The sequence below is a fragment of the Kogia breviceps genome, chromosome 2 (genome assembly GCF_026419965.1).
Source record: "Kogia breviceps isolate mKogBre1 chromosome 2, mKogBre1 haplotype 1, whole genome shotgun sequence".
NCBI lineage: Eukaryota > Metazoa > Chordata > Mammalia > Artiodactyla > Physeteridae > Kogia > Kogia breviceps.
The window spans coordinates 135,788,281-135,805,458 of NC_081311.1; the positions used below are offsets into that span (position 1 = coordinate 135,788,281).

At 37.6% G+C, this 17,178-nt stretch overlaps 1 protein-coding gene across 1 annotated transcript in view; it reads right to left on the bottom strand.

Annotated features, from left to right (window-relative positions):
• Positions 1–808: 808 nt before the first annotated feature.
• The window catches only part of TTC21B (tetratricopeptide repeat domain 21B), an 89,110-nt gene continuing 72,740 nt past the window's right edge, over positions 809–17,178 (bottom strand). The window contains exons 24-29 of the mRNA XM_059052382.2: positions 16,915–17,076; positions 14,638–14,833; positions 10,746–10,970; positions 6,933–7,053; positions 2,570–2,637; positions 809–1,352 (exon numbers count right to left, since the gene is read on the bottom strand). Coding sequence (XP_058908365.1) covers positions 1,275–1,352; positions 2,570–2,637; positions 6,933–7,053; positions 10,746–10,970; positions 14,638–14,833; positions 16,915–17,076 — 850 coding nt within the window. The 3' untranslated portion in view covers positions 809–1,274. The remainder of the gene's footprint in view (positions 1,353–2,569; positions 2,638–6,932; positions 7,054–10,745; positions 10,971–14,637; positions 14,834–16,914; positions 17,077–17,178) is intronic.

The window sequence follows — 17,178 nt, forward strand, 5'->3', positions numbered from 1 at the left end:
TATAGGACTGGGGGATAAATGTAATAAGACATGTGAAAGCGTTTTAACAGGCATGAAATGTTTCATAAATGCTCTACTTATTAAACATTTTCATGGAATGCCATATATAAAAAAAATGACTAGAATTTTATAACATATAATTGGAATTAAAAGGACTTTGGAACATTGGAGAAGTGATCAGAAACTAGAATGTAGCTCAAAAGAAATAAACATGAGGTACTTAAGGAAAAGCAAGGGACTTTGAAAAATACTGTTTATTGAAATTGCAATTAAAATTGAAGACTGTGTTTATTGTATTTTTAAAGGCAACTGAAAAAGGTATAGATAACATACTAAAAACGATGTTAAGAATTGAGTTTATGAAGATTAGGTTAAATTCAGTGTAAAGAGTGAGTGCTCTCCCAGAGTGGTGGCAGGGATTCTAGGGAGAGCAGGGTCTGCAGCTGCTTTCACACAGTGTGCTTTGGGAGTCCCTACTGACCAGAAATATTCTCCACCAGATGTTACGGTGTCTAAAGTTACACCAAAAGACCTCGTCTTTGGGCTAAGGTTAAATATTGCTATAAAGGTTTACCTATTTAAACTAATTTCAGGTACTGGTTATTTCTTAAAAGGATCACATAGACATTGGGAGCAGGAAGAATCAGTTCAACAGAGAAGGGAAACACACACACTCTTTATACTTTTCCACAAAGATTTTTCTAGGAAAGCCACATTTTCTGTAATACTACACATTAACATGGGGAGCCTACCCTGATTTTGCAAAACTCACCATGTCTTTTGAGTTACGAGAGGAATACAAATCATAAATTTATAAAATCTTTATTAAAAAATATATTTTATTTTTCATAAATATTTACAGGGAAATTTACTCAAACCTTTGAAATAACAGAGACTATCACAAAAATGTTTAACAGAGAACAATATTATAAATGTATTTCCTGAAAGAAACAACTAATGTTCCTTAGAAAAGATATAGGATAGTTAACTACCAAGATTTTAACAAAATATTTTTTATAGAAATGGGTTATAATCTTTACCAGAGTCACCAAATCTGCACCTAATCAAGAGAGTCAATTAAATAAACCAGCTCTCATTCACCTTCTCCATCAGAAGACATCCATTTAACATAGTGTTTCTCTTTATATACAACAGCAGCCTCTGCTGGAGAAAGAAAAGTATGCTTTCTGTTACAAAGTATTAGCTTAAACCTATTTTGAACTGGAAGAACTCAGATTGTTTTCATTTCTTACTTAAAAAAGCTAAAATAATTTTCAAGGTCTTAAAGATGTACGAGCCTTATCAAGTATATCCTTTCTGATTTTGGGGTAAGTTGGATGTGCTTCGAGAACCTGCAAAAACACACACACAAGCAAAAAAAACAAAATAAAACAAAAGCATAAGAACTTGTAATTCACTTACTAGAAACCTCATTACAGTTGAGATTTCATTATATTAATACTACAAATTTAACAACACTTTTTAAAGGTGATATCTGAGATGGGTGTGACATGATGACTCATTTCTATTAACAGCAATTAAATGAAAAAGGTAGAATATAATACTACGCGTGGAAAATACAACAAATATAATTATTTCCTTAATAGATCAGTTACAGAAAACAATTATGTATCAATGATTTAAGATACTTTAAAAAATTTAGCTATTTATGCATGATATTTAATAAACCCTTAGGTATTTTTACCCAGGAGCACACATCAGATTTACCTGGAATGATTTTGAAACATACAAATTTCCAGGTCTACTGAGTCTAGGAGTAGGGGAAATTCATTAGAAAAAAACAAACAAAAAAAACCCTCCACAAATGATACTAATGTATAACCTTACATTAATGTACAACCTTAACCTTAATGTGAAATGCTGCCTTACACAGAGACTTAGTAATCAATAGCAATCGCTGGGGCCAAGTATTTATGATGTTCACACAGCTATCTGGGATAAGGCACATGACATAATTCTCTGCTAAGAAGCGTTTCTTGGAGCTCCCAACAATGTTTAGTAAAATGCCTTACATGGAATATCAATGTGACAATGTATATAAAGAAACTGCAAATTCTAAAACTGCATCTTAAATATTTGTCATTTTAACAAGGGATCATTTAGACAGGAATCAATTCCAGAAGTGTAATTGAATGACTTCTAAATGACAAAAATACCTCTTTAATTTATAAATCTGAATCCTCTAATAACCAGAGACTTAGACACGTACATAAGAACTTCTATTCAGAACAGTGACGTGGAGAATCCATAATAATACTGAGATATCTTCTGACTTAAGGATTAAGTTTTATTTAACATGCTTCTCTAGCCTCTTTCTTTAAATTGATGTAAACATTTTATTATTTGAGCCCAATTAAAAACATGTTTTTTCAACTTAAGTAAACTTTATTTTCTAAACTTTGAAAACTGGTAGTATCTCCCAGATATATTTGATGACTCATTTAACCAAAATATGGCATCTTCTATCTCTACTCATGTACATCTTGATATTAATTAAAAGGAAATAGTGCATCTGAAAAATTTTAAGAAATCTAAATTTAAGTTTTACCTGGTGACATACATCAATTGCATCCACATATCTTTTTGCTTTTAAGTAATTAAATGCCAGTTTGTAGCCTGTAAAGACAAAAAAACCAACAATGATATATATAGTACTATTTATAGAGCATACTGTTAATATTACCTTTTTGGCCTCCTCCTTTGTTTGCTTACTCTAATACTAGAGAACTCTTAGTGGAGGCTGGTGACTGTACTATGATAGAAATGATTAAGATAACAGAAGGTGGAGTAACATAAAAGGAGAACAGGTAGGAAAGAAAATGGAGTTGTAAAAAAGGACCACAGTTGGGTTAGAAGATGGCCGGCCTTCCCACAAATGCGGTTTTGCAACTTACTAGAAAAGTCCCATTTGTTTCAGATTATGGTAAAAACTCATCACAGGGCAGTAAATGATAACACAGCTATTCACTTATACAGTACAGATTTACTTAACACATCAGGCAAACTGGTTCCTTCAGTCATGAGGTTTACATTCCATTAGGAAAGAAAGTGCCTTATTTAAGTAATTACGTAAGTCCATGAATAATTTCAAAACTGAGATAAATGCTATGAAATAAAGGTACAGGCCAAGAGCACTGTAATAAGAAACCTGGTTGGGGAGGGGGTGGGAGTCAGGCAAGGTATGAAATCTGAAGGAAGAGGCATAACGTAGGCCAAGGGGGCGGGAAGCAAGAACACTGTTAGGCAAAAGCTGCACACGGAAAGGCAGGTGGTAGAGGGAGACATAGCAACCAAATGGACCTGGAGTGCACGGTCAGAGGACAGAGCAGGGGAGAGAGCAGCTCAGAAGACACTGGGTTAGTCATTAGACAGCCACATCAGCGATGAGTAACAAGTACCACAGTTACTGATACTGAAATGTCACATTTCAAATACTGACAATTTAGAAGAAAGTTTTAAGACATTCTTAACTGACAGTTGTTCTGTAACAATGCCATAATAGTAAGCTAACTAAGGAAAAGACATAAAAAGTGGACTCAATAAATAAGATATAACACAATGTAAAAATAATATGTAACTAATAAATTAAATATCTTGCTTTACCATTTAGAAATATGAAAAAGGGAAATCTGAATGCTGCTCTTAGGCTTACTCAAAGTACCAAACCAAGTTTTTAGAATTTTAAAACAATGTTTTAAAAGAATTGCTGGCTAATGCAATCATATGGTGGCAAAAAGTAAGGAAAAGGAATTATCTAAAATTCATTGTATTCGATACACACACACACAGAGACACACACACACACACACAAAAATGAGAAATGTCCAAGATGAAAACAGTAAGTGTCAGAGAGGTAAACTTGATATCATTAGAGAATAATTATAAAACAGATTAATAAATAGAGTTTATTAGAGACCTGGACTCAAGGCATAGGTTTCTTTCAGTCTTGGTGTCACCTCAGAAGAGTTATTTGAAAACAAGCCTTCTGTACTTCAAATTAGTTGATTTGAAATAGTTAAGAATTGCTAATGATGTGTTTGCAAACATGTGAAGTAAATTGAATTTAATGTTGAATACTTTCAAGCATTCATCTAATAAAGCCACTGTTAAGCACTGGGAAAAAAAAAAAAAGGAAAACAACTTAAGATGTCACGCCAAATATGGAAACCAGAGCCAAAAAGACCTAGACTTAACTTTTGGTTTCTGGCTTCCTGACTAGCTTTGAGACCTTAGACAAGTCACCTGAGCTGTCAATTTCAAGTTTCCTCATCCACAAATGGAAGGATAACTCTGCTCTTAGTGTAAGTTTAAAGATCAAATGAAATACTTGTTGTGAAATGCTTTTAAAAATTTGAGTACCACGCAAATATTAGCATTTTTTTTTTCTGTGTCAACAGTAAATTTAGAAGCACAAAGTTTTCATGTTGAAAGAAACGTGGATGTGAGAGACTGGCAGGGACATATACACACGGCCAAATGTAACGTAGATAGCTAGTGGGAAGCTGCCGCATAGCACAGGGAGTTCACATCTGTGCTTTGTGACCACCTAGAGGGGTGGGATAGGGAGGGTGGGAGGGAGGGTGATGCAAGAGGGAAGAGATATGGGGACGTATGTATATGTATAACTGATTCACTCTGTTGTAAAGGAGAAACTAACACACCATTGTAAAGCAGTTATACTCCAATAAAGATGTAAAAAAAAAAAAAAAAAAGAAACGTGATAGATCATTTCCTTCAAAAAACTTTAGAGAGGAAATGAAGAGCTAGAAATGGCAAAACACATGTGTACCGCAGCTGCATGACACCTGTCAGGCTTCTACGAATTCAACTCTTTGTAATCAGGAAAAAAACGGGGCAGAGAGAGTGCGCTCGTGAACGCGAACAATGTGAACAGCCTAGTGACTGTCACGTAACCTGGGAATGACTGTGAGGGGAGAAACATGACTGTGTTCTCCTCTCAGTGGATCTCAGTTCCTGGTGCCTTTCACAGTTACAGTACTCACGCCTGAGTCCTATGAAAAGAACACAACCATGATTTTAATGATTTCCTGACAAGTGAAAAAGTGAAATAAATGCATCATTAACTTGGCCAGGCAGGCTGGGGGTACTGGATGCAATGATAATCTTAAGGAAGAAACTGTGAGAATTAATTTAGAGCCTCAGAGAAATGCCTGCTAAGGAGAAGTCAGAGGAACTGAAAAAAAATCACCTATAAAACACGAAGATAACACAGTGAAGGAACTACTGACTTGAAATCTCTTTATTTTTCTGGTCTTCCAAGGAACAGAGTATTTAAATAACTGAGCTTCTAACTGTATTCCTTCTGGGGAATACAGCGCCAAAATTAAATATATTTTAAGGATTTTAAGGAATGTTCATTTTACAAGCTGATTTTATTCTGTAAGACGCACAATACCTGAGAAGGAAGCGTTAGTTCCTGTGCTCTATACAAGTCTAGTAAAATAACAGACCTCAGAAAAATACAAGGTAGGGGAAGTCCTGAACTGACAGCAGTTAAGTCAAAGGTGACCAATCTGACTGCAGATTAAATCTGAGTCATCACGGTGCCACGGCTGCTAAAAAGACAGATGCCTGGGGCTTCCCTGGTGGCGCAGTGGTTGAGAGTCCGCCTGCCGATGCAGGGGACACGGGTTCGTGCCCCGGTCCGGGAAGATCCCACATGCCGCGGAGCGGCTGGGCCCGTGAGCCATGGCCACTGAGCCTGCGCTCCGCAATGGGAGAGACCACAACAGTGAGAGGCCCGCATACCACAAAAAAATAAAAAAAAAAAAGACAGATGCCACCTTAGGTTGAACTACCAGCTACTAAATGCCTACTTTAAAAACATAGCTTCATTATACATACAATTCATTCTTAAATCATACTTAAGAACTTGTTCATTTCTGGTACAACAGGTCAAGGGGACATGGACAAATAAAATTGCCTTTTCCAAACCTATTTGGCCATGGAACCTAATCTCCTCACGCTCAACTCTCTGTTTTAAAGAAATAACTATTAATATTTCACCCAGTATTCCAAAGCGAAGTTTGGGAAATACTATTTGAGAGTTTCCAGGAGACAGCAAGCAGGGTGAAAGACTTGAAAGCAAGAATGGACAAGCACCTGAGGATGGTTTGGAGAGAAACTGAGGAGAGACATGACAGAGTTTGCAATTAGAGGGCCATTATGTATAAGGGTGGAAGGACTCTGTGGGTTGCTCCAGAGAACAGACAGGGCAGTGTCAATGAAGCCTATTTCAGCGCAACACAAAGAGAGAGAGGCCTGGGGAGGAGGAGCTCCCTCACACTGTGGGAGACAGGAACCCCTAAGTATATTCCAGATGCTGCCCATCTGTTAGGGATACTGGAGACTAGCCTTCCTCAAACCAATGGGCTACCACTGGAACCAGATGACGTTTATAGATGCTCAAGAGGAAAAAAAAAAAAAAAAAAAGTTCCGTAGTCAAATTACTGTGGGAAACATGTCCCCTCTGTGATATCCATCACAGTATATATTAGGGTTTAGAGGCTTTGAGAAGTTCTGCAGTAAAGAAACCAGGAGGACTTGATTTGATGCAATGTCTTCCCACTTCCTTCACAATGGAACACCTTCCCCCCACAGCATCACCATTCTGGAATTAGAGGGTGAAGGGAAAGAAAGGGCAGAATTAGATCGGATGTCCTTTGAGGCGACTGAGGTGGAGTTTGAATCTCAGGAAACTACACCTAATAACTTAGTAGCCAGTAATCTATTATAAATATAAAATTTATTTTTCAGAAGGTCCGACAAAGGATGTTGGCTCTAAATGTGTATTTTGTCCTTAAAGAGAAAAAACAAATGCGTTTAAATGAAGATTTACATATAAAACCCACGTTTCCGGTGAAAACCTGGTGTCTAAATTTTAAACTCACCTACTGCTGGATTTGTCTGATTGCCATGTTTCCATGCCATCTCATAGTTTAAGGCAGCGTCTGTATATGCTTGCTCTTTTTCCATAATGTATCCCATATATTCATAAGCTTTGCAGCAAGACTGAAGAAAAATGCAAGATGTATCAAAAGATTACACTTGATATCACTAAGATTTTATGGAGTGCTTATGACTATAGAGGTCAACCATATTAACTCATTTAAATGGCACATAAAACAGTGGTTTTCAACCTTGGCTATGCAATCCAATCATCTATGGGACTTAAAAAAAGATTCTGATGCCAAGCCCCTATCTCAAACCTACAGAATCAGGATTTTTGGGTGAGAGGGAAGGAGATGTTTTATACATATACATGTACACTTTTTATTACAAATAATTCTAACACATATAGAAATTACAGTATGATGGACCCCCTGAACCCATGTCTTCAACAATGAACTCCTGACTGATACTGTTTCACTACTCCATACACTTGTCCTTCTGTATTATCAGATAAAAAACCCTCAGACACTACATCATTTCATCCATAAATATTTTAGTATGCCTCTTTAAAAATAAGGACTTTCTTTCAACATAACCACAAATTATCACACCTAAAATGTAACAACTCCTTGATATCACCAAATATCCAGTCACTATTCAAATTTCAAATAGTCTTAATATACTTTTTTGTTTGCATGTTAGGATGAGGATTCAAATAAGGGCCACACACTGTGACTGGCTGAAATGTCCCTAAACTTCCTTTTGATCTAGAAGTCTCCTCTCTGTCTCTCTGTCTCTTTCCTTGCAATTAAATGTAGAAGAAACAAGAATGTTCATCCTAGAGTTTCTTACAGCCCAGATTTAGGTGAGTACATCCTTACAGTAGTTACATAATATATTCTTATGTCATTGATATTTCCTGGAAATCGTATTAGATCTAGAGGTTTGTATCTGATTTTGACTTGAGGGGAAAGAGGTGAAACTACTTACTTCATAGATCAGTGCTCAACCGAGTCATACTGCTCCATATGAAAAAGCAAAAATGCACAACGCTGTATACAAGTTTTTAGGTATTTTTTAATTGCTATTTTTTCCCAGTGTTCATTTAAAAAAATCAAAAAATAGAAAAGTAGGTATATTAAAATTCACTGCATTATTTTAAGTTTGAATATTTTTTCTATTTATCATAATTTTACTTTCCTTACTTTAATGCAAGAAGATACATCACTAATATTTTCATGAAAACTATTAACCATTAAAAAACACAGACAAACATGGATCAGGGCACACATTTCCCTTTTTGCTTCAGGCTTCAATATAGCCCAGCACAGCACTATAAGATGCTACCTGTTTTACCTTTTGATACTTTGATTTTTAAAAAAAATATTGCATTAAATGTCATTCATCCTGATCACTACATTGGACTGAATGTTTATGTTCCCCCAAATTCATATGTTGAAATCCTAGCATCCAATGTGATGGTATTAGGAGGTGAGGCCTTGGGGAGGTGAACAGGTCATTTGGGTGGAGTCCTCCTGAATGGGATTAGTGACCTTATAAAAGGGACCCCAGAGAACTCCCTTGCCCTCTTTTTCTGCCATGTGAGGACACAGTGAGAACTCATTAGTCTGCAACCAGGAGGAGGGGTATCACTACAACCCAACCATGCTGGCATCCTAATCTTAGACTTCCAGCGTCTAGAACTGTGAGAAATATTGATAAATTTCTGGTGTTTATAAGCCACCCAGTCTATGGTACTTTGTTATAGTAGCATCAGTTAACTAAGATAATCACTGAGATTTTTTTAAAAAATATTTATTTATTTATTTGGCTACGCCAGGTCTTAGTTGCAGCACGTGGGATCTTCGTTGCGGCATGTGGGATCATTTTAGTTGTGGCATATGGGATCCTTTTTTTTTTTTTAGTTGCAGCATGTGAACTCTTAGTAGAGGCATGTGGGATCTAGTTCCCTGACCAAGTATCAAACCCGGGCCCCCTGCACTGGGAGCACAGAGCCTTAGCCATTGGACCACCAGGGAAGTCCCGATAATTACTGAGATTTTAAATGCTCCTTTAAATTTTGGACCTGGAGTGAGTGTTTCACCTGTGTCACCCCACTCTGACCCTCTCATAGATGGTGTGTTCTTCTATCACGTGGCACGTAATGTCTTGTGATGTTATACCCATTCATTAATTCATCATGGTTGGAAAATAGTGACATTCTATCATTCTTTCTTCATTTATTAGCTGGAAAACATCTATAATGAGAAACATCTCCTTTTCCACTATTTTATTTCCCAGCAGTATTGTTCATACAGAAAAGGCGGGATAGATGCTTAATTCTTTCCCTTTATTTGCGAGCTTTAGAAATAAGTCAGTTTATTAGCAATATTTCAGTGGTGACCAATTAGGGTTTTTTTTCCTTTTTGCATCTTTGTAAACTCATGGACTTAAAACATATTTGGTGTGTGCCAACCCAATGCAGTTATTACTGATATCTAAAGTGTCTCAACTTTGGCTAGTGGGAGTGTCCTCAAGTTGGCTCTTGAGTTCCTGACATGACTCCAATTATCACTGATAGCTTCCTTGCCATCTGGTATGACAAGATGGTCTAGTGTCATCCTGCACATTTCCTGCCCCAGATCTGGATGATCTCCATTTTTTAGTTATATAATTCAAAGTTTCTAAGCTCTGGTTCCTGAATTTCATGCTTCCAATATTGTCATGCCTCAGCAGTAGGGGTGACGCCTCTAAAGCAGCCGTCATGTTCAACCATGCAATGTATTGCTGTCTGCATTCTGGCAAATTGAAATTCTATCTGCATTGAAACCTTAATTCCCATGAAATCTTGCTTAATCCTAGATCAGGCATGTAAGGGTTAGTTATTTGGCAGTTTAGATTTTTCAGAGCCTATTAATAAGTATTCTGTTTTTTAAGGCCAATGTAACTTAAATTACATGTATAATTACATAAATTGATAAATGCCTTGATATTTTAGGTTTTTAAAGTCCCCAAGAAAATAACTTAATAGTATTAGATGATCATGACTCCTCTTTGAAAAACAAATGATCCATTTTGTAATCTAACTGGCTCAAAGGGAATAAAACATAGATTTGCTGTGATTAAGATTTTGAAGTAACTGATAAGACTCTATAAAGATAAATATCCTCAAGTTTCTAAGTTGAGCACAATTATTTCTTAATAAATAGTAACAAATTCTTAACTTAAAACATGTTATAAAAAGACATCCTTCTCTGGGCAATTAAATACCAAAATGCACTGTTAGTAAAGAGCCTTAAATTCTAAGGACTTGAAGATTTTCAGTTTTATACCTAAGATATGGACTTTTCATTAAACAAATCAAATTAAATGCTCAAAACACTTTTCCCTACAAAATATATTATGCAGAGTGGATTCTGATAATGTGAAAACAACATGCAGCTGCAGTCAGTTCATCAGAAGTATTTAACAGGAGGGACAGACGTCCGCAATTAATGCTCTTTTACAACTTTTATTAGTTCTGGGATGAGATGGATAATCACAGGCAAACACTTGACATTCCAAAACACTTTCTGTAAGTAGGGCAAACCACAGCTGAAACTTGAAACTGCAATCTCTCTTTCTTTATTTTCAAGGGCAAATGGCTTCTTTTTTATTACTAATGTTTATTTCCTGATTGTGGTAAAAACAAACACTTAATTCTCTAAAAACACACAGAAATCCCTAGAAATGGACCAACATTCTATAAAAACCTATATAGAAAGCATATACAACAAAGGTTACCAATTATTTTTCACTCCTCAGTCACCTACCCTATTATGACGCAGGCACCTTTTTAACAGCTCTTCTGCCATGTCGTACTTTGCTGATTGAATATAAATATCAGCAAGCAGCAGCCAACTCCTCTCAAAGTCCTCAGCATCAATAGGATTCCAGTTCATTTTTGCAATCCTTTTTAGCTGGTTTCGGGCTCGTGGAGTTTGTTTCAAGATCATATAAGCTGTTGCCATTCCCAAAAGTGCTGGAATATGATCCTTCTATAAGGAAACAAAAGTTGAGACCCCCCCCAGATAGACAAACATAAATGGGCCATGTTTAAAAAAAAACACATGGAAAGTAGCAAGTGCTACATAATATAAGGACCGGCCTGTGGATTCTACTGCTGGCTTCACTTAAATACTGTGATATTTTCATTATGTAACACATCCAGTAACCTCAGGCTACCAGGAGGAACCATCTGGTCCAGGTAGCTCAGTAAGAATGCAGGTGCCGTAACCACGCAATTCCAGACAATTAGGAAAACTTGTTCTTTAATGAGACTGACTGGTTGTTTTGGTTTTGTACAGAAACAGAGAAAATAAAATTCTATCTCATTGTAGTCCTAATTGAACATTTATGTTTCAGATTCAGCATTCTGGCTCCTTAGTTCTTTCACCTATAAAACAGGAATAACAGAATGATTCACCTGCAAATGATATTCCTTATCTATACTGACTTCTATTGCTCTTTTCCTCCTCCCTTTTCATTTTATTCAAAAGCCTCTTCTCCCAATAAAGTCTGGTCAATGAAATGTTATAAATAAGGCATGCAATTAATTAATCATTTGGAAACTATATGAAATAAACTCATGCCTTAAAATATGCTTTTAGATTTGGAGTTTGCACCTCCTTGATAGTAACTATAAAAGACGATATTCTTTCATAAAACTTCCTTGGGTCTAATTTTATGTCTATCAATAAACTCCCAATATGTAATTTGTTCTCCTGATTAAGGAATGGCAGAAAGATTTTTATTTGAACTACGGAATACAACCAATTTGGCAGTAGATTTTGAAGATGTGTGGGATATTATTAATTACTGAACGGTACCCCCCATCCCAGGAGGGCTAGAGAGGAAACAAAATACAGACCTACTATGCACTTGTCAGCCAGATCCTAGGACAGCCCAAGAAGAGAAGGGTCCTGGAAAAACGTCCAGACCTCTTCACATACTAAAAATATCCCACACTACACATTTAAAAATAAACTCTCTGATTTAAAAATCACACACTTTGAGTTTGATTAGAATGAATCAATTCCTCACAGCTTGAAATCACTCCTGAGTGAACTGAAGAATGGTTTCTAAAACTGCAGACTTGCATTCTAACCCCTGCACTAGGCCCATGATGCCTTTTTTGGTGCAGACATCCTAAGATGTTCAGCCAGCTTTTCTCTCTCTGTCACTCTGAACTGCAACAACTTTACATCACAAAAGACAATATAGCTCTATTATGAACAGTGTACCTTTATGGTTCAAGGTGAGGGGAAGAAAGGAAGTGGAAACATTTTAGCTTGGGTTTAATGCTTCTTCCACTGGTTTCTCCCATGTCTTCCTGTCATTTTTCAATCAATCTGAAGGCCACGTAATGCTGTGAATCTACCCTATGCCTCCCTGCCTTTGTTCACATTTTCCCCTTAACTTAGAATGCACTTCCTCCAACTCTGCCTGTGAAAATGCAATTTATCCTGGTTCTTCTTAAATCACACCTTCTTCCATGGAAAGGGTCTCTCAGCTGTCCTACAGCAGTGGTCCCCAACCTTTTTGGCACCAGGGACCAGTTTCGTGGAAGTCCATTCTTCCACGGGCGGGGGGCAGAGGGGGGGATGGTTCAGGCAGTAACGCCAGCCACGGGGAGCTGCAGATGAAGCTCCGCTCGCTCGCTCGCCCGCCGCTCCCCTCCTGCTGGCTGGTCTGGTTCCCAGGTTCCCAACAGGCTGGGGATGGTCCGCGGCCAGGGGGTTGGGAGCCCCTGTCCTACAGCACTGCTATTTGCAACTTTAGGACAGAATGTAACAGATTTTGCTTTGTCTTACCCTCAGTATCGTGTCTCATCTTCCCTAGACTATGAGAAACTTGAAGAAAGGGTCTGTATGTGGTTTGTCTTTGTGACTATGCTCAGCACCCACTGGTTACTTAATGCATATTCATTATATTTAATATATGCAGCCTATGAGTTAAAAGGTAAAAATGCAAGATAAAATTCACTTACTTAACTTCAATTCATACATCAGTCTTTGGACAGTATGGCCAGTAAACAGATTTGAGGACCGTATATTACTAATCACATATGTAAGAATGATAAAAAATAATAATAATAATAATGTAGTCTCAGCAAAACAAAGAAGTGGCCCAGTCTCTCTAGGAAACAGCTGTGATGTCACTTACTGCTTTTAGTGTTCTCTCTCAAACCTCACCGTTTAAACTCTCCTTACATGATGGAATGTTACTTCACAACATCCCTAAGGTATCATTAGGGAGCTATGCCACCTTCCTTGCAATGGTGCTTTCTCACGTTTTACAGATCTTCTTAGACTTACAGGACAGTCCTATTTCTGGTTCTGGCAGCTGCTGTCACCCATTTGCTGCTGCACAGTCAATGCAGCTGAGCACCCCGAACACTACTTCAATGTCAGCAGAGGGGCTCTGCTTGAGGATGGAACTGGGCGGCTGCTGCCTTGCTGTCCTGTCCCCAGGGTGGCTTACGGTGGTGGTCAAGTGCCACCATGGACACTTGCACCCAAACACCAACAGGAGTTGCAGGTTTTCCAAAACCCTCAAGGGTCCTGGGAGGCAGGGGGGAGGGGTCACTGTAGGAGGTTTAGGTTGTTTACTGCTGCTGCTGTGACCTCTGAACCACAAGAAAACACAGCACAATTCTGTACATCCTGTGGGAGGCCCCACATGATGAGTCTCCCACGGCTTACACCGCCAGTGAGTAGAAGAACATGAAATCCCAAGTGCGTGCTTAGAACTAGCTACTACCAACTGTTGATGGGATGGGTACCTAGAATTCCTTCCTTAATAACAAGTAATTGGAGAAATACAGCTGCATTGTGTGAGGGAAGGAAAAATAAAAGGCCCAGAGGGTGAAAAGGGCAGTGGATCTGAATGGGCTGAAAAGAGGAGAAAGCCTTTGGTCTAATAATAATAAAATAATTTATTATTATTTAATATTTATTATTATCACAGGGGGTGATTTCAGTGTCACTAAAGAACAACATCATTATGACATGACTGAGTTATAAGTTGTCAGTACTGATCTTACTTAGCTCTAGAGCTGGAAAAATTTCAAGTTCACATAAGTGAGAAGGTGAGATATCAAGGCAGCCAGGTGTTTGTTTTCACTTAGTAAGTTAACCTAGGCTACACTTACAACAGAGGATAAAGCCATTACCTTGAGAATTAATTTATGCCCTCTTGCAGAATTTCCTTTCTCTAGCTTTCACTGTTCTAATAGAGATAAACATAACAACACATCAACATGTAACAATGCCTCCTCTGAAAACAAAGGTACGTAATGTAAAATCATACCAAACTATATATCTAATTTTTTTTTTTTTTTTTTTTTTGGCGGTACACGGGCCTCTCACTGTTGTGGCCTCTCCCGTTGCGGAGCACAGGCTCCGGACGCGCAGGCTCAGTGGCCATGGCTCACGGGCCCAGCCGCTCCGCGGCATGTGGGATCTTCCCGGACTGGGGCACGAACCCGTGTCCCCTGAATCGGCAGGCGGACTCTCAACCACTGCGCCACCAGGGAAGCCCCTCTAATTTTTAATAACAGTAAATAATGAAGTCAGTCTTCAGAAAACAAATAACTAATTAAAGTACATATTTCAACACCATCAAGGAAAGCTAACATGAAGTTGAAAAAGAAAATCTACTAACCTCCGACGTTGCTATTTCAGTGAAGGTATTCAATGCCTGCTCGACATTAGATTTCTGTTTGGTAGCCATTAGGCAACAGTTTTCCATTATGCGAAGCTGCACGTGACCCTGAACAGTCTGAGGTTTTAGTTCCTTAAGGAGCTTTTCTGCTGTTCTCACTGCTAACTGCACAGACTCTTGCTTCTCAGTTGAATTACTGTATACAATAAAAAATAAATCTATGTCTATCACTCATGAAGTAAAATTCATTGAGATTAGGGCACATTGGTTTCTATTTTTCTCACCAATTTAAAAGTAATCTGATTGAAGAATGTCACTCATTCTCTTCTAATACAAAGTAAAGCACAGTTACAGTTTTAAAAACAAAACTAACATAGCTTCAGTAAAACACCATTAAACATTTATTCACTTTAGACTGAAAACAAAAATTGGATACTGTCCACCTGTGGTAAATGTGTTCATTTTAGCTAATATAAAACTAGAATTCAGGGTAAGCAGAATCATACAATTATCAAATAGCATACCTACTCAGAAAACGAAAGAAAGAAGGGAGACTATAAAATACTGTAAAACAACTATATACTTCAATTAAAAAATAATTAATTAAAAAAAGGAGGGAGCAGAAAGTAACTAACTTTGTTAAAGCACTTCCTATGTGCCAAGCACTGTGTTATTTCATTCAATGTATGTTGAGTCCATTTTATATATGAGAAAATCAAGGCTCCAACAGATAAAGTAATTTGCCAAAGGTCACATAGCTAAATCGATTTGAATCTAAGTTTGCCAGACATATAAAGTATACTTAATGTTCCTCACCCAGTTGCCTACTAGGCTCTCAGAAAAGAAATTCTTTACTTGTCGAGAGGTTATAAATTTTAAGTGCAATAACAATTTGAATGTGTAATAGCAATTTTCTTATATACATACCCACACCCAGATATAATGTATAAATAAATGAATTAATGAAAGAGAAATTAAATTCTTAAAGCCTAATCACTAAAGCTATTGATCTTCTCAGGCTTTTACCTTCTCTAAAATATTTTACACTGTTGGTAATCTTCTTTCAAGCTCCCCTCTTTTTGTTTCTGCTGTAAGATTACAGTTTTCCTTCTCTTTCCACTAGTCATTGCCCTTTCCTTACCTCCCTTCCTCCAATCTCCTTAAATGTTAGCACACCCCAAATTTAGTTCTCAGACTTCCGTCACTACATTCTACTCGAAAAGAGGCCATTCGTGGGGTTCCAACTATCCACTCTGAGCACCTATCCCCCAAATCTGTATCTCAAGTTGTGACCTTCCCTTCTGAGTTCTATATTCCAAATTTGGTATTTTCAACCTATTGCTGAAGATTTCTATGGGGACAGCCTATAGTTGCAAAACAGAATGTTACCTTAACCTTTCTAAAACAAACAAAAAATAAAAATGCCTCTCCCCGGCTCTAAGTCTTTCAATGGTCTCTGTAATGCAAGCCTTCAAGACTGCCACTGAAACCTCTCAGCAGTCGGGTTCTCATTTCTCCCACTCCTCTATGCAGCTTCCCCTGACTGCTCTGCACTATGATTTCTATGAATTCCTGCAACACTTAATATCAATTTAACTCACTTGTTTTGTTGCAGAATGAATGGCTTCAGACACTGTCTTGCCGACAAGGTAAATTACATGCATGCTCCTGGGGGCAGAAATGACCTCTCCTACTCCCCTTACACCCTTATACACTCCCCACCATGCCTTCCCTGACCCTGAGGAGAGGGCGAGCAACAAGTGCAGGCTGACAGAAGTATAACCACTTACCTGCAGTGCACCACAGTGGCCAACAGCTGGAGCTCTGAGGCCAGGGAGGACTCAGTCTAAATCTTGCCTCTACCATTTTCTAACTTTATCACGTTAGGTTAACTTGGAGCTTTTTCACACATTGTTAAAGGGAATAAATAAGGCAATGCATATAAAGTATACAGCCAAGATATGGCAGAGAGCCATCTGTTAAGAAGTTACTATTATTATTATGTGGACAATTTTTGCCAAGGTAATCACACTACGATTCATTCTATTTTCCACAGAGCAATTAGGGGAGTGTCTTCAATAGCGTGTCTGTTCTGATTTAGAAAACCTTCTAAAAGTATGTCATGCTTGTTTCAGAGAACAGTTATTCCAGCTATGATTTATTCACTAAACTGCCATTAGTACTATCCTGGAATTTAGTTATCTTTTATAAGATATCCTTGATTATCCCCAACAAGTGTTTCTGGAAAAAAGCGTTAACTTGTCAAATACTACTCACCCCAGGTCTCCATCCAGATTTTCAAATACTTCACCTCCAACAGTTTCATTATCCGGATTCAAACAGATTTCTATCATATTATAAAGGGCATTCTGGCCCCAGTCACTGTCTTTCCGAGCCTTATTAAAATGTCGAAGGGCATCATTTGGTTCTCCAGTATACCTTGTTAGATGTTTAAAAAAAATTACTTATTGCAATCACTAACTACAAACTTTAAGTCGTTTATAATTTATTTTATTTTGTAAATAAAACTATTTTAAAATA